At 42.9% G+C, this 18,417-nt stretch overlaps 1 protein-coding gene across 1 annotated transcript; it reads left to right on the forward strand.

Moving 5' to 3' along the window:
* The first annotated feature begins 674 nt into the window (after nt 1–674).
* Nucleotides 675–2,977, forward strand: LOC132882631 (creatine kinase B-type-like). The gene is made up of 7 exons (XM_060915717.1): nt 675–875; nt 1,316–1,470; nt 1,560–1,692; nt 1,817–1,988; nt 2,157–2,280; nt 2,360–2,549; nt 2,748–2,977. Exons 1-7 carry the CDS (start codon nt 683–685, stop codon nt 2,975–2,977), a joined length of 1,197 nt encoding a protein of 398 aa, XP_060771700.1. The 5' UTR covers nt 675–682.
* The last annotated feature ends 15,440 nt before the right edge of the window (nt 2,978–18,417 follow it).

Raw genomic sequence — 18,417 nt, forward strand, 5'->3', positions numbered from 1 at the left:
AGCCATCCTAAATATTATTTAAGAACTTTGATAGTTTTAGCTGATATTTAGAGAGTTTTTCAAAGGGTTATAAATTGCTGATTTTCTAAACATATGCCATGTCTATTTCAGACGTGTCACATCCATAACGGAATTTCGTCACATCCATAACGCTGACTTTTTCTTCCGAAACTCTGCATGAAATACAAAATATTTTAAACAAAGATTTTTTTAATATTCACCTTGGACCTCTCTATCAAATGGATATCTCCATTTCGACATTAGGTTTACAATTTCACAGAGTTTGATAAAAATGTACAGTCACCCAAGAAAAGTGATACTTTTTCTGTCACATCCATAACGGATCTTTTATTGGCGTTTTCTGGCATGCCCTAGATGTACTATGGGAATTGTTCTTGTTCTATCACTTCTCCAGTATGGTACAGCCTTAAAATACGCAACACCTGTTTAAATACTGGGAGACAATAAAACATGCACTGGGTCATTTGTTGCCATTTTGAGTTCAAGTGTCACGTCCATAACGCTGGAATTGCTCATTTCTGAGTTTCATTGCAAAAGAATGAGGTAGTGCAGGTAGATGTATACATTCAGGCTTCATCCTTGAAGGCTCTGGCTCACTATTTGGGTCTTAGACGCGTCTAACGAGTTGCTTTTCCCCTCATTTCTTCAGCTCTGAGCAACCATGCCTTTTGGAAATACCCACAACAAATGGAAGATGAACTACACGGCGGAGCAGGAGTACCCCGACCTCAGCCAACACAACAACCACATGGCCAAGGTGCTTACTCCGGAGATGTACGCAAACCTGCGGGACAAGGAAACGTCTAGTGGCTTCACACTGGATGACGTCATCCAAACTGGAGTCGATAACCCAGGTAAGAGCTTTCTGCTTTTTGAAGGTCATATCCTTTTGGTATGGTCCTTGCATCAAAGCATTATTTTAACTTTCTTGGATGGTATTCTCCCACTCACATGACTCAATTTTGTGTGATAATGTTGGCATGTGTATAGATATGAGAATGTCTGGCCATGTACAGTAAATCCAAATCACTGGATTCCAGTGTGTGGGTCTCAACTGCCGTAAGTTCAGTTGCATGGCACAAACTGAAAACATGAATGTACATGTAAATGATTGTTAGAGGTTTTTCACTGTCATTCCAGTTTATGTAGATGCACAGGTTTGAGTTTATGCCGTACTGGACCCATCATCCATGAGAAGACTGATCTTGCTGTAGCTTTGGTAACCAAATGATCTGCCTTGATCTGTCAAAATAGACTTGCTATATTTTATCAATCCCTCCTCCCTTCTTTCTAGGCCATCCATTCATCATGACTGTAGGTTGTGTTGCTGGTGATGAGGAAACCTATGAGGTGTTCAAAGATCTTCTGGACCCAATCATCGAAGACCGCCATGGAGGCTACAAGCCCACAGACAAACACAAGACTGACCTGAACCCAGACAACCTTCAGGTGTGTGCAGTTTATTTGTGCTCCTGTCTTGAATTTGTTTTGCCACTTTAGATTGGACTGTAAAAGTATTTAATCATTGTGTCATATAGGGTGGTGATGACCTTGACCCCAACTATGTCTTGAGCTCCAGAGTAAGAACTGGCAGGAGCATTCGTGGCTTTTCCCTGCCCCCTCACTGCAGCCGTGGTGAGAGGCGTGCCATTGAAAAGCTGGCTGTTGAAGGTCTGTATGATTTCCAAATAATCCATTACTTTCCAGTTTGAGCCATTTGTGATCCATTAATTAGCTATGGAATGAAACATGAAATGTGACATGGTACCTTAGGCAGCTCTGTTGTACTCTCCAGGTTTAGGTTCTCTTGAAGGTGAACTTAAAGGAAAATACTATGCCCTGAAGAACATGACAGAGGAAGAGCAGCAGCAGCTGATTGATGATCACTTCCTGTTTGACAAACCAGTGTCCCCACTGCTGTTGGCCTCTGGGATGGCTCGTGATTGGCCTGATGCCAGGGGAATCTGGTAACTCTTTGGTGTTTCCTTGACACTGAATGAAATTGTTGACACAATTCAGTGACGTTTATATTGGACCAATATTTTAACTTCTTGAAGTCCAGGCTGAATTGATCATACTTGGTTCTAAACACATTGTTCATTGTTTTCCTTCCTTTGCCCTCTTTATGCTTTAAGGCACAATGATGATAAGACCTTCCTGGTCTGGGTGAATGAGGAAGACCACCTCCGTGTCATCTCCATGCAGAAGGGTGGCAACATGAAGGAAGTCTTCACTCGTTTCTGCACAGGGCTCACAAAGGTTGGTGCAACTAAAGATGCAGGTGTAATGTGGACAAACCTATTATAAATTAAAATGTGTTGCTTCATTTGCCTTGTAGATTGAAGCTCTCTTCAAAGAGAAGGGCCATGAGTTCATGTGGAATGAGCATCTGGGCTACATACTCACCTGCCCTTCTAACCTGGGAACAGGGCTGCGTGGTGGTGTCCATGTTAAACTTCCAAACCTCAGCAAGCATGAGAAATTTGACGAGATCGTCAAGAAGCTGAGGCTTCAGAAACGTGGAACAGGTACAATCTACAACCTGCAGCTAGGCATACACTAATAGCAAAGTGATGTTCTTGAATGTTAACTATAAGCTTTAAGTTTAAGAAGGAATTGTACATGAATTGACTGTAAGTGAATTGCTAAACTCCCTCCCTTGTGTTAATTAGGAAGACTCTGTCCAGTGTAGTTCTGTGCTAACAATCATATTTTCCCCTGTCTAGGTGGAGTAGATACTGCTGCAGTGGGTGGTGTCTTTGACATCTCCAATGCTGACCGGCTGGGCTTCTCTGAGGTGGAGCTGGTACAGATGGTTATAGATGGTGTCAAGCTTCTCATTGATATGGAGAAGCGTTTGGAAGCTGGCGAGTCAATTGATGACATGATACCCCAGGAGCTCACTTTGCCCAAGATGGAGGCACTAACGTTAGAGGAGCCTTCAGCCAGTCCGTAGAATTTTGTACCTCGTGCAACTTGAGGATGGCTATATTGACTTTGCTTTTCCTGTCACAAACAGAAAGGCACCTGTAAGTTAATAGTTTTTAAGTTTAAAACAACTATACTACCTTTACAGATAACAAATCAGCTTTTTTTCATGAAGCTTAGCTTGTACTCCACAGTTGCAGCTCCTGCGACTTGAAATTACAACTCTACTCTTCACTACACAGGAAACTGAGCTGTTCCGCTCAGCTACAGATTTACTGAAGATGTATAATTGAATTAACAATCATTTTAAAAAATTGAATGTTTTGTATTTATTTTACTGCTGTAAAAAAAATAAAACATAATGACATTGCTGTGTCAAAAAAAAGTTGTAACACTGGTTGGAATCTGTACAGTAATGTGCAGGATGTTTTATATGCATTTTCAATTAATGTTTGAAATAACTTTTACAAAAATAGTCTGTCCATGCAGTTGAAACAATTACATCACAAAGCATACACAACTTCGATATACTGTATCTTGAAGCTATACAAGGAATTCTGTACCAAAGGTGTTTGAGTCAATAATAATAATTTGGTGCCCCCACTGTAACAGACCCCCCCCCCAAAAAAAGCAACAGAAATGCTCTCCAAATATAAAGATCCAGAAATAGCAGTTGAGAGAATGTGAGGCATGAAGACCACAACCATCCCAGTGGTTATGGGAGTTCTAGGTCTGGTCAAGAAAGGGATGGAGAAATACACCAATAAAATCCCTGGTAACATCAAGATACAAGAAGTGCAGAAGCTCGTCGTCCTCAGAACTCACAGACAAGAAGGACTCTATCCATCAATCCCTCCACATCACAAATCCATCACACCCTCATGGTAGACCCAAGTCCAAGGGATGGACTCGGCTTCAAGAGTGAATAGAGCAGGAAACTTAGAAAATATAAGTCTTTACTTATGTAGCACTTACAAAAAGCTTTAAGAAAAATATGTCATTCTGTAATTTGGGGTACATTCCATATCCACTGATAATTATACTAACCCCATTTCTCGAAAAGTTGGGATATTTTCCAAAATGCAATAAAAACAAAAATCTGTGATTTGCTAGTTCAAATGAAATTTTATTTAACTGACAAAAATACAAAGAAAAGATTTTCAGTAGTTTTACTGACCAATTTAATTGTATTTTGTGAATATTAACAAAGTTAGAATTTGATGCCTGCAACAGACTCAAAAAAAAAAAGTTGGCACAGAGGCATTATTACCATTCTATTACATCACCTTTCCTTTTAATAACACTTTTTTAATTGTATAGGATCTGAGGATACTAATTGCAGTTTTGCACTTGGAAATGTTGTCCATTCTTGCTGGATACAAGACTCCAGCTGCTCAACAATTGGTTGTCTGATTCTCCTCTTCATGATGTGCCATACATTCTCAATAGGAGACAGATCTGGACTGGCAGAAGGCCAGTCAAGCTCATATACTCTGTGTCTATGAAGCCATATTGTTGTAGCCCGTGCAGAATGAGGCCTGGCATTGTCCTGCTGGAATAAGCATGGACTTCTCAGGAAGAGATGTCACCTTGATGGCAACATATGACTCACTAAAATCCCAACATATGCCTTCGTGTCAATGGTACCTTCATGCACATGCAACTAACCCATGCTGTGGGTACTGATGCCCCCCATACCATCACAGCTGCTTGCTTTTGCACCTTTATCTGATAACAAACTAGATGGTCGTGTTCACCTTTGGCACTGAGAACTCACCGTCCAGTTTTCCTGAAAACAAGCTGAAATGTGGACTCATCTGACCACAGCACACATTTCCACTGTCTTTCATTCCATCTGAGATGAGTTGAGGCCCAGAGAAATCGGGAGCATTTCTGCATAGAATTGATGAATGGCTTCCTCCTTACGTAAAACAGTTTCAGGTTGCATTTGTGGATGCAGCGATGAACTGTGTTAATTTATTTATGTTTAATTATGTTAAAATATGACCATAACATCTCATCTCATTATCTCTAGCCGCTTTATCCTTCTACAGGGTCGCAGGCAAGCTGGAGCCTATCCCAGCTGACTACGGGCGAAAGGCGGGGTACACCCTGGACAAGTCGCCAGGTCATCACAGGGCTGACACATAGACACAGACCATTCACACTCACATTCACACCTACGGTCAATTTAGAGTCACCAGTTAGCCTAACCTGCATGTCTTTGGACTGTGGGGGAAACCGGAGCACCCGGAGGAAACCCACGCGGACACGGGGAGAACATGCAAACTCCGCACAGAAAGGCCCTCGCCGGCCCCGGGGCTCGAACCCAGGCGACCATAACATATTCAAGGAAATGATATGTGTTGAGCCAGGCAAGGCCTACCATTGAAATTATGGGTCAAAATAGGGAAATTGTCAACTATGTTACCTGTCAAATATGTTATCCAGTTGTCTACATCATCAGCCATCATCATCATATCATGATGATTTTCAGTCCACATATGCCACAACACACATATAGAACACTCCATTTTCCCCCTCACAAACATTTAAAAAAAATGAAACAAATCTAATTGTTTTAAATAGATTTCAGCAGCTGAGAGAGATATAGAGCATTTGATATGGAGCTATTCAGTGATACTGACAGTCATTGCATTGTTGCACATTCCTATTATTTTGGTGAATTTCCCCCAAAAATTATGCATGGGCTTTACTATGAGTAAACATATTTGAACACCATATAACATTTTCTCACTCTCCATTTTGAAAATGTCTTGGAAATATCTCATTTTAGTTATATGAACTGGGTGGCACGGTGGTGTAGTGTTTAGCACTCTTGCCTCACAGCAAGAAGGTTCTGGGTTTGAGCCCAGTGGCCAAACAGGGGCCTTTCTGTGTGGAGTTTGCATGTTCTCCCCATGTCTGCATGGGTTTCCTCTGGGTGCTCCGTTTCCCCCACAGTCCAAAAACATGCAGGTTAGGCTAATTGGTGGCTCTAAATTGACCATAGGAGTGAGTGTGAATGGTTGTTTGTCTCTATATGTCAGCCCTGCGATGATCTGGCGACTTGTCCAGGGTGTACCCCGCCTCTCGCCCATAGTCAATTGGGATAGGCTCCAGCTTGCCTGCGACCCTGCACAGGATACAGTGGGCAAAAAAGTATTTAGTCAATCACCAATTGTGCAAGTTCTCCCACTTAAAAAGATGAGAGAGGCCTGTAATTTTCATCATAGGTATACCTCAACTATGAGAGACAGAATGAGAAAAAAAATCCAGAAAATCACATTGTCTGATTTTTAAAGAATTTATTTGCAAATTATGGTGGAAAATAAGTATTTGGTCAATAACAAAAGTTCATCTCAATACTTTGTTATATACCCTTTGTTGGCAATGACAGAGGTTAAACATTTTCTGTAAGCCTTCACAAGGTTTTCACACACTGTTGCTGGTATTTTGGCCCATTCCTCCATGCAGATCTCCTAGAGCAGTGATGTTTTGGGGCTGTCACTGGGCAACACGGACTTTCAACTCCCTCCAAAGATTTTCTCTGGGGTTGAGATCTGGAAACTGGCTAGGCCACTCCAGGATCTTGAAATGCTTCTTACGAAGCCACTCCTTCGTTGCCCGGGTGGTGTGTTTGGTATCATTGTCATGCTGAAAGACCCAGCCACGTTTCATCTTCAATGCCCTTGCTGATTGAAGGAGGTTTTCACTCAAAATCTCACAATACATGGCCCCATTCATTCTTTCCTTTACACGGATCAGTCGTCCTGGTCCCTTTGCAGAAAAACAGCCCCAAAGCATGATGTTTCCACCCCCATGCTTCACAGTAGGTATGGTGTTCTTTGGATGCAATTCAGCATTCTTTCTCCTCCAAACACGACAAGTTGAGTTTTTACCAAAAAGTTCTATTTTGGTTTCATCTGACCATATGACATTCTCCCAATCCTCTTCTGGATCATCCAAATGCTCTCTAGCAAACTTCAGACGGGCCTGGACATGTACTGGCTTAAGCAGGGGAACACGTCTGGCACTGCAGGATTTGAGTCCCTGGCGGTGTAGTGTGTTACTGATGGTAGCCTTTGTTACTTTGGTCCCAGCTCTCTGCAGGTCATTCACTAGGTCCCCCCGTGTGGTTCTGGGATTTTTGCTCACCGTTCTTATGATCATTTTGACCCCACGGGGTGAGATCTTGCGTGGAGCCCCAGATCGAGGGAGATTATCAGTGGTCTTGTATGTCTTCCATTTTCTACTAATTGCTCCCACAGTTGATTTCTTCACACCAAGTTGCTTACCTATTGCAGATTCAGTCTTCCCAGCCTGGTGCAGGTCTACAATTTTGTTTCTGGTGTCCTTTGACAGCTCTTTGGTCTTGGCCATAGTGGAGTTTGGAGAGTGACTGTTTGATGTTGTGGACAGGTGTCTTTTATACTGATATAAAACAAGTTCAAACATGTGCCATTAATACAGGTAACGAGTGGAGGACAGAGGAGCCTCTTAAAGAAGAAGTTACATGTCTGTGAGAGCCAGAAATCTTGCTTGTTTGTAGGTGACCAAATACTTATTGTACCGAGGAATTTACCAATTAATTCATTAAAAATCCTACAATGTGATTTCCTGGATTCTTTCCCCCCATTCTGTCTCTCATAGTTGAAGTGTACCTCATCTCATCTCATCTCATCTCATTATCTCTAGCCGCTTTATCCTGTTCTACAGGGTCACAGGCAAGCTGGAGCCTATCCCAGCTGACTACGGGCGAAAGGCGGGGTACACCCTGGACAAGTCACCAGGTCATCACAGGGCTGACACATAGACACAGACAACCATTCACACTCACATTCACACCTACGGTCAATTTAGAGTCACCAGTTAGCCTAACCTGCATGTCTTTGGACTGTGGGGGAAACCCACGCAGACACGGGGAGAACATGCAAAGTCCACACAGAAAGGCCCTCGTCGGCCGCGGGGCTCGAACCCGGACCTTCTTGCTGTGAGGCGACAGCGCTAACCACTACACCACCGTGCCGTCCTGAAGTGTACCTATGATGAAAATTACAGGCCTCTCTCATCTTTTTAAGTGGGAGAACTTGCACAATTGGTAGCTGACTAAATACTTTTTTGCCCCACTGTAAGTGGTTATGGATGATGGGTGGCTGGATGTTTTGCACAGAAACATTATGTGATTGTGACTGATGAATATTAGAATCCCAAATCAGAAAAAAATGTTGGGACGGTATGTTGAAACTGAAATTACAACTGAAAACAAAGACTTGTAATTAATCTTTGACCTGTATTGCACTCAAAATAATACAACAGCACATTATTTGATGTTTTACCTCATGTATTTTATTTTATTTTTTCAAAATAAACACATTTAAATTTTGATTCTTGCAACAAATTTCAAAAAAGTTTGGACAGTTAAGCATTCGCCACATTGTAATGTTGCCATTGCATGGCACTGTCATATTTTTTTATTTCAAAACTTGCCACACATTCTCTACTGGAGACAGAGGGGACAGGCACCCTGGAAATATCCCTGGAAAAAAGATGTCATCTTAAAGGCAGCACATGTTACTCCAACATCTCAGTGTACTTTTCTGCATTAATGCTACATCACAGAAGTGGAAGTTACCTTTGCCAAGGGCACTAACACAACCCCATACCATGACAGACCCTGGCTTTTGGACTCGTTGCTGATGACAGTCTGCATGGTCCTTTTTCGTCTTTGATCTGGAGCACATGGCATCCATTTCTTCCAAAAAAGACCTGGAACACTGATTTGTCTCACCACAATGCACGTTTCCACTGTGTGATGGTCTATCCCAGATGCCTCTGAGTTCAGAGATTCAACAGCACTTCTCGACACAGGTAACATAAGGCTTCCTTTTTGCACAGTAGAGCTTTAAATGGTATTTGTGGATGTACAGTGACTCTGTATTGTAGTGCTTGATAAAGGTTTGCCAAAGTAATCCCAAGCCCATATGGTTATATCAGCTATAGATGAATGAGGGTTCTTGATGCAGTGCTGTCTGAGGGATCGAAGATCATGGGTGTTCAGATTAGGCTTGCGCCTTTGCCCTTTACACACCGAAATTCCTCTAAATTCCTTGAATGGTTTAATGATATTATGTACCACAGATAGTCAAATATCCAAATGTCTTCATATCTTTCTTTGAGGAACATTGTTTTTAAACATTTCTATTTTCTCACACATTTGTTGACAAACTGATCCTCAGCCCATCAGCCTTAGTCAGGACTATATACGGAATAAAGTGCAGATATGAGCAGTTGTACAGTATGTGCAATACAATGCTGTGCTACATCGGGCTGAGGTAGTTGTAGTGAAACTGCAAACTGCATACAAGACCAGTCAAAATTTTGGACACACCTAATTCAATAGTTTTCTTTATTTTTATGAATTAAAAGATACCTCATGTCTTAAAGTAGCGATGGACTGTAATTTCTCTTTGCTTAGTTGAGCGGTTCTTGACAATGTGGATTACTACAATTGTGGAATAGGTCTGTTTACTGTATTTTTACTATTTACTGTTTGATAATCTCAAACACGTTAAGAAGGCGGGCGGCACGGTGGTGTAGTGGTTAGCGCTGTCGCCTCACAGCAAGAAGGTCCTGGGTTCGAGCCCCGGGGCCGGCGAGGGCCTTTCTGTGTGGAGTTTGCATGTTCTCCCCGTGTCCGCGTGGGTTTCCTCCGGGTGCTCCGGTTTCCCCCACAGTCCAAAGACATGCAGGTTAGGTTAACTGGTGACTCTAAATTGACCGTAGGTGTGAATGTGAGTGTGAATGGTTGTCTGTGTCTATGTGTCAGCCCTGTGATGACCTGGCAACTTGTCCAGGGTGTACCCCGCCTTTCGCCCGTAGTCAGCTGGGATAGGCTCCAGCTTGCCTGCGACCCTGTAGAAGGATAAAGCGGCTAGAGATAATGAGATGAGATGAATGAGACATTAAGAAGGCAAGAAATTCCACAAATTAACTTTTGACAAGGCACAACTGTTAATTGAAAAGTGTTGTGATACTTGAGATCGGTCTCAAGACCACTTTTGAAAGTCTCAGAATTGACTGCATTTTTACTTGGTTTTATCTCAGTTTCAGACATTTAGGACTCAGGATTTTATATTAAGACCAGTCAAGACCACAACTGTGGGGATTTCACTAAATTGCCTATGCATTGTCTGATTTATTTATTAACATTTTTACTGTGATTGGATGTAAAATTTCCTGCTTCAAATGCGACCAATAACGTGACTCATTGCTAATTTGAAAATTTTTTTCCTGTTAACAGCCGACACCCCTCCCCGCCCCCCTTCACACCCACAGGTCTGGTCCTGGTCTTGACTCAGTCTCGCCCTGCTTTGGTTTTGACTTGATCTCAACCCCTCAAAGTCTTGGTCTTGTCTTGGTGTCAATACGCTTTGTTCTTGGTCATGACTCAGTCTTGGTTAAGGTGGTCTTGACTCCAATACTAATGGATAGTATTTTCCCCTCAATTTTTTAAACCAAAATTATTCAACTAATGGACTGTTCTTAGAGGAAGCCAGAACTTTATAGACCTCGTGCCAAATTTGTATGCAGTTGCCTAATTTGACTGGAAGATGTCTTACTATGCCTTCGAGAAAATAAGTTGAACCATATCAGATCATATTTGCCTACTGAATTGGTAAATCCTTCACATGATACAGTGTGTTATTTATGCTTTGGAACTCACAGAGATCAATGAACCAAATGAAGTGTTACTAATGCATTATACATCATTTAATGAAAGGAAAAAAGAACATTCTGTCCTGCCTGATCAGAGATCTTCACATGAGAAAATAAATGCAGTAGTTATGACTCTGTGAGTACTGAACTTGTGTAGGCTATAATGTTCTTAGCAGACAGCAAATTTGCACATTGATACCCAGATAACGACCTCTCTGTCTGTCTTCAGAGTACTTGAGAAAATGTGTAGGTTCTTTTCGGCCAAACTTCAAATGTGTGTCTGCTTAAATATGACATCCAAGTGAATACAAAGATTCACTATATGGATTTATGAGTAAAATATATTTTTTTTCCCTCACTGATGGGTAAAGGCTGGATTTTTCCTTATTTTTTCAGTGTGAGATGACACTACTTCACCAAAAGGTAGATTTTTTCTAACCTTTTTTAATAATCTTTACAAAAGTTGCCAATAATCGTGGAGGTATATACAGTGGTGCTTGAAAGTTTGTGAACCCTTTAGAATTTTCTATATTTCTGCATAAATTTGACCTAAAACATCATCAGATTTTCACACAAGTCCCAAAAGTAGATAAAGAGAACCCAGTTAAACAAATGAGACAAAAATATTATACTTGGTCATTTATTTATTGAGGGAAATGATCCAATATTACATATCTGTGAGTGATATTTCCCTCTGGGAGCGAAAATCCATACTTGGCCCCAGTGGGGGTTCGGGCTCATGCAGACTCAGGACACGACTTGGGTTCTTGGCTAGGAGTGGGCTTGAACTTGGGACTTGACTTGGGCTCTGGGCTGGAATCATGCTCAGACTCCAGATTTGACCTGGGTCTTGGACTTGGCTTGGATCCGGAACTGAAGGTGGTCTCAAGCTCCGGGTTGGATTTGAGCTCTGGCGACGACTTGAGCTTTGGGCTGGACTCTGGCTCCAGCTCAGGAGATGACTCAGGCTTGGACTCAGGCTTGGGCTCTGGATCTGGCTTGGGCTCGGGGCTGGACTCGAGCTCTGGAGATGACTTGAGCTTCAGTGATGACTCTGGCTCCAGCTCAGGAGATGACTCAGGCTGGAGTTTTGGAACTGGCGTGGATGTAGGGCTGGGCTTGAGCTCTGGAGATGATTTGTGTTCTGGAGATGGCCCGAGCTCTGGACTGGACTCTTGCTCAAGCTCTGGAGAAGACTCAGGTAGTGGAACTGGTTTGGGCTCAGAGCAGGAAGTGAGCTTCGACTCAGGCTCCAGGCTGTATTCAGGCTCAGGAGAGGACTCGGGCTCTGGGGATGATTCGAGTTCTGGACTTGGCTTGAACTGTGGACTTGGCTTGGGCTGTGGACTTGGCTCTCTTTCGACTTCTGGACTTGGTTCTCTTTCGAACTCTGGACTTGGCTCAGGTACAGGCTTGAGCTCTATCAGCATGTTGCTTTGGTCTTGATTAGGACCTGGTGGCGGGATGACGCAGACGTCTTCATGGCTAGCTGAGGCAGAGGTCGTTCCGATGTTTTCTGACACAGGTTCAGGAACAGGCTCAGGTTCTGGCCTTAACTCTGGCATCGGCACTGAAGCTGGCGCAGGTGCTGACTCTGGTGCTGGCTCTGATGCAGGTTTGGATGCTGGCTCTGGCACTGGCTCTGGAGTAGGCACTGATGCAGGCTCTGATGCTGGCTCTGGCACTGGACCTGACTCCGACACTGGCACTGGTTCTGGAGCAGACACTGGCTCAGACTCTGGCTCCAGTTCTGGAGTAGACACTGGTGCTGACTCTGGCTCCAACTCTGGCACTGGTTCTGGCACCAGTACAGACGCTGACACTGGCACAGGAACAGATGCTGACACTGGCACAGACACTGGCACTGGAAGGGACACTGGCACTGGGTCAGGTTCAGGCATGGATTCTGATACAGACACTGATTCAGGCATTAATTCAGGTGCTGGTTCTGGCTGAAAAACCAGTTCAGGGGAGACAGCCTCCAAGAGGGGCTCAGGAACAACAGCCTCCTTTGCTGTCTCTACATCAGCCACTGGGGGGAGCTCTGGAGCAGCAGTCTCCTCGGCTGAGTTGGCCACTGGAGTGAGCTCTGGAGCGATGGCCTCCTCAGCTGGGCCAGCCACTGGAGGGAGCTCTGGAGCGACAGCCTCCTCCACTGAGTTGACCACTGGCATGTTTGCCCCTCCCCAAAAATTTTCATGGGGTTCCTCCTTTTCTAATGATTTGAAAATGAACTTGAGCATGGCAAAGAAAGTCTGTGAGCTTCAAAGGCACAGGTGCTCGACACGAATCAGGTAGTACACCCATCTGCATGCTTGTCCAGTAGTGAACGTTAGGATGAAGCTTACCCAGATGGCTTCAGGTGCCTTGGGCTCTTGGAGGTCATCATAGAGGACGCCACACTGGATGTGGAATCCACATGGGTGATAATCTCCATCGTAGGGTGTAGGAGTGTAAGCATCAGTACACCGGGGGAAATACAAGCCTAGCGGCAGGGACAGGGAAACCCGGAAGCAGTGTGGAATCGCGTGCTGAAGTGCTTCTGGTACATCCATTGTAAGGCAAAGTATTCTATCAGGTATGCGAAGGAGGCGGATGTAAGTGCAGAAGTTTTCAGTTTAATAACAAAGTGCAGAATACATTCACTGTGCACAACTATACAGATATATACACAGGCAAGCAATCCAAAATGGCAGGCTAAATCAGAGATGTGAAAACAGGCAAAGGGTTGGTGGAGGCACAAACAGTACATCAAAGGCTGAGCAAAAAACAAGAACGAGAAACAGACACAAGAATCAAGAAACCAGGAAAACAAGAACACAGATAGAAAGGCTCAGTAATGTATACTTGCATAACATAATATTTCGCAATGCAAATGCATCAGCACAGTCCTTAAATAGACATACACATAGTTCCTTAATTGAGCTCAGGTGCACCTTATTCACTGCGCGCATGCTGGATTCCACTTGGTGCATGCACAGCCCAGGGCACACCTTCAGGTGCACGCGCCACAGTGCACAGGACTGACATCTCATCTCATTATCTCTAGCCGCTTTATCCTTCTACAGGGTCGCAGGCAAGCTGGAGCCTATCCCAGCTGACTACGGGCGAAAGGCGGGGTACACCCTGGACAAGTCGCCAGATCATCACAGGGCTGACACATAGACACAGACAACCATTCACACTCACATTCACACCTACGGTCAATTTAGAGTCACCAGTTAACCTAACCTGCATGTCTTTGGGGGAAACCGGAGCACCCGGAGGAAACCCACGCGGACATGGGGAGAACATGCAGACTCCACACAGAAAGGCCCTCGCCGGCTACGGGGCTCGAACCCAGACCTTCTTGCTGTGAGGCGACAGCGCTAACCACTACATCACCGTGCCGCCCAGGACTTTTATATATATATATATATATATATATATATATATATATATATATATATATATATATATATATGTGTGTGTGTGTGTGTATATATATATATATATATATCATGTCCGACAAAAGTATTCATTCCCCTTGGTGTTTGTCCTGTTTTGTCACATTATAAGCTGGAATTAAAATGGATTTTTGGAGAGTGAGCACCATTTGATTTACACAACATGCCTACCACTTTAAAGGTGCAAATTGTTGTTTTATTGTGACACAAACAATAATTAAGATGAAAAAACAAAAATCTTGAGTGTACATAGGTATTCACCCCCTTTCATATGAAACCCCTAAATAAGAGCTGGTCCAACCAATTCACTTCATAAGTCACATAATTAGTTGATTAAGAACCACCTGTGTGCAATCAAAGTGTCACATGATCTGTCACATGATGTCTGTATAAATCAACCTGTTCTGGAAGGACCCTGACTCTGCAACACTGCTAAGCAAGCAACATGAAAACCAAGGAGCCTCCAAACAGGTCAGAGACAAAGTTGTGGAGAAGTATAGATCAGGGTTGGGTTATAAAAAATATCCCAAACTTTGAATATCCCACGGAGCACCATTAAATCCATTATAGCAAAATGGAAAGAATATGACACCACTACAAACCTGACAAGAGAAGGCTGCTCACCAAAACTCACAGACCAGGCAAGGAGGGCATTAATCAGGGATGCAATAAAGACATCAAAGATAACACTGAAGGAACTGCAAAGATCCACAGCGGAGATGGAAGTATCTGTCCACAAGACAACTTTAAGCCGTACACACCACAGAGTGAAGTTTTATGGAAGAGTTGCCAGAAAAAAAGCCATTGCTTAAGAAAACACATTTGGAGTTTGCCCAACAGCATGTGGCAGTCTCCCCAAACACATGGAAGAAGATTCTCTGGTCAAATGAAACTAAAATTTATATTTTTGGCCATCATGGGAAATGCCATGTGTGGCGCAAACCCAACACCCTGAGAACACCATTCCTACAGTGAAGCATGGTGGTGGCAGCATCGTGCTGTGGGAATATTTTTCATCTGCAGGAACAGGAAAGCTGGTCAGGACTGAAGGAAAGCTGGATGGCACTGAATGCAGGGCAATTCTGGAGGAAAACCTGTTTGAGTCAACCAGAGGTTTGAGACCTGGACAAAGGTTCACCTGGACATGGAGAATCAAAACCGAGACATACATTTATTTCTGGAGGAGAATTTGTTCAGCAGTGGTGCTTGCGTTGAGTACCCAGTCTCAGCCACATTTCAAGGTACATGTTTTTTTCCAGCCATAAAAATTATGTTTATTATTCACACAGCCAAGGTCACGTAGAGCTGGAAGGCAAAAGGGCAGGGACTCAGGTTCCTCCTGGGTTCTATCTGTGTATGTTGCTGCATGAGAGTAATACCCTTAAAGATAAATCATTGCTCTGACATCCATGCCAAAAAACTTAGATGACTTAGAAAATCAGTATAATTCAATATAAACCCAGTTTCATGATGTCATATCTCATCTCATCTCATTATCTCTAGCCGCTTTATCCTGTTCTACAGGGTCGCAGGCAAGCTGGAGCCTATCCCAGCTGACTACGGGCGAAAGGCAGGGTACACCCTGGACAAGTCGCCAGGTCATCACAGGGCTGACACATAGACATAGACAACCATTCACACTCACATTCACACCTACGGTCAATTTAGAGTCACCAGTTAACCTAACCTGCATGTCTTTGGACTGTGGGGGAAACCGGAGCACCCGGAGGAAACCCACATGGACACAGGGAGAACATGCAAACTCCGCACAGAAAGGCCCTCGCCAGCCACGGGGCTCGAACCCAGACCTTCTTGCAGTGAGGCAACAGCGCTAACCACTACACCACCGTGCCGCCCCATGATGTCATATGAAAACATATAATATATTTAATACATATAATATATACAATATAGTAATATAATACATTCATATAAATCCATCAAAATTAAGTGCAGGGGGAAGAATTTGACATAAATATAAATACAATTTCATTTTCGTTTCAGTATTAACCCCCCATGGTTATTTAAAAATCCCTGGATGAGTTTTAAACTGAAATCCTATTACACACCCTCCTTCCTGATTTTTTTTTTTTAATACTTTAGTACACAGAACCACTGCAATGGTTCCATCAATTTAATATTGCTTTGGTTTCAGAATGTTTGCCTTCATTTAAATCTAAGGGTTGGTCCACAAAACATAAAGCTACAGTGTGTCGGATTTTTCTTATTTAAAAATAAATAAACAAGCAAAACAAACCATTATTATTAATGACTCTATAATATTATGTTCCTTAACTGCTGTGTGTCATCTGGACAACATCCTGTAACAGTTATTGATAGTCAGAGCTGTGTCAGGGGGTTGCTGTTGGACTTGGTGGGAATTTTGTATGTATAGCCTATGTCAAACATAATTAGACACAAAGTAGGTATGTCACAACATTGAGCATGAAAAATGCAGAGCTGGCAGCCAACCAGGGGAGAGAAAGCATAAAAGCATGAGAGTGTAAACAAACCAAACTGAAATCTGGGAGTAAAACTGTTAAGATGATACTATAGGAGGAAAAAGGACTCAAGAATGATATTGCTATCAATTCCTAAAATTTTGTTGATGAACAGGAAAGGCATTTATTTGTACTCTAATTTGTTGGGAAAGTGAATGATAGCCAGATGTTTTAACCCCTTTGTGGGATTTGTATAGTTATTTTAGCTAGAGAAGTTGTGATAAGCTGGCTAGTGTTTATTGGGAGGTGTTTCTGTGTTTCTCTGTATTTTTCTATTTCAAATTCAGTAATATCCAGTGAGAGTAAGTCACCTGTGGCATCTAGAGCCAGACTTATGCACAGCCTAACCTGAGCTGTAGCCTAGGGGCCCAATTTTTCAATCCAGTGGTTAGAACACTTTTGAAAAAAAATATTGCTGCTGGCTCATGCAAGTTGAATACTTTGTTGAAAAAGGAGTTTTGTTTGCTTAGTTGTACATTAGTGATTTTTGGTTTATGTGTTTTTTTTTGTTTTAAGTTTTAACAACAGAAGGAAATGCAAACGTGTTCACCTGGGCTTTTGATAATAGATAGCTAACTGTCATAATGTTGGATAACACAAAATCTGATATTACTGAATCGATTTTTCAAAGTATTTTTGTGCTATAAACATATTGTATCCTGATTACATCAATTCCTAAAGCTAAGAACTTGCACCTTTAAAACAAAGTATTTTTTTTATTTATCAACATGGCTGTCTGTCTTTCCATCTGTCTGTCTGTCTGTATGCGTGTTGCAGTCAGAAGTTACATGCAGGGACTTGAATGTCATCATGAACATGAATGTCATGGCAATATTGGGATTTCAGTGATTTCTTTGAACTGTTCTTAATCTGTGGTGATTATACAGCATATCAATTGTCTGTAACCACTTATCCTGTGGAGGGTTACAGGCAAGGTGGGGCCTATCCCAGCTGACTATAAGCGAGAAGGTGGGGTACACCCTGGACAAGTCGCCAGATCATTACAGGGCTAACACCCTTCCATCCATCCATTATTTGTAGCTGCTTATCCTGTTCTACAGGGTCGCAGGCAAGCTGGAGCCTATCCCAGCTGACTATGGGCGAGAGGCGGGGTACACCCTGGACAAGTCGCCAGATTATCGCAGGGCTGACACATAGAGACAAACAACCATTCACACTCACATTCACACCTACGGTCAATTTAGAGCCACCAGTTAACCTAACCTGCATGTCTTTGGACTGTGGGGGAAACCGGAGCACCCGGAGGAAACCCACGCGGACACGGGGAGAACATGCAAACTCCACACAGAAAGGCCCTTGTCGGCCACTGGGCTTGAACCCAGAACCTTCTTGCTGTGAGTCGAGAGTGCTAACCACTACACCACCCAGTTCATATAACTAAAATTAGATATTTCCAAGACATTTTCCAAGTGGAACCCAATGTGGTCTTCTGCTGTTGCATGCTGAAATGCTTTTCTGCTCACCGCGGTTGTAAAGAGTGATTGTATGAGTTACTATATCTTTCCTGGCAGCTCGAACCAATCTGGCCATTTTCCTCTGACCTCTCTTATCAACAAGTCATTTCCATCCATGGAACTGTCGCTCACTCAATGTTTTTTTGTTTTTCGGACCATTCTGTGTAAACACTAGAGACTGCTATGTGTGAAAAACCCAGGAGCTCAGCAGTTTCTAAAATACTCAACCCAGTCCATCTGGCACCAACACCCATGCCACAGTGAAAGTCACACTTTGAGATCACAATTTTTCCCATTCTGATGTTTGAAGTGCACATTAACTGAAGC

This window comes from Neoarius graeffei, chromosome 3 (assembly GCF_027579695.1).
Source record: "Neoarius graeffei isolate fNeoGra1 chromosome 3, fNeoGra1.pri, whole genome shotgun sequence".
Classification (NCBI taxonomy): domain Eukaryota; kingdom Metazoa; phylum Chordata; class Actinopteri; order Siluriformes; family Ariidae; genus Neoarius; species Neoarius graeffei.

Excerpts from the sequence above, each read along its gene's own strand:
- LOC132882631 (XM_060915717.1), top strand. The coding sequence starts at position 683 with ATGCCTTTTGGAAATACCCACAACAAATGGAAGATGAACTACACGGCG. Across the intron at positions 1,989-2,156 it reads CCTGATGCCAGGGGAATCTG|GCACAATGATGATAAGACCT; the intron begins GTAACTCTTTGG and ends TTATGCTTTAAG. Across the intron at positions 2,281-2,359 it reads TCTGCACAGGGCTCACAAAG|ATTGAAGCTCTCTTCAAAGA; the intron begins GTTGGTGCAACT and ends TTTGCCTTGTAG.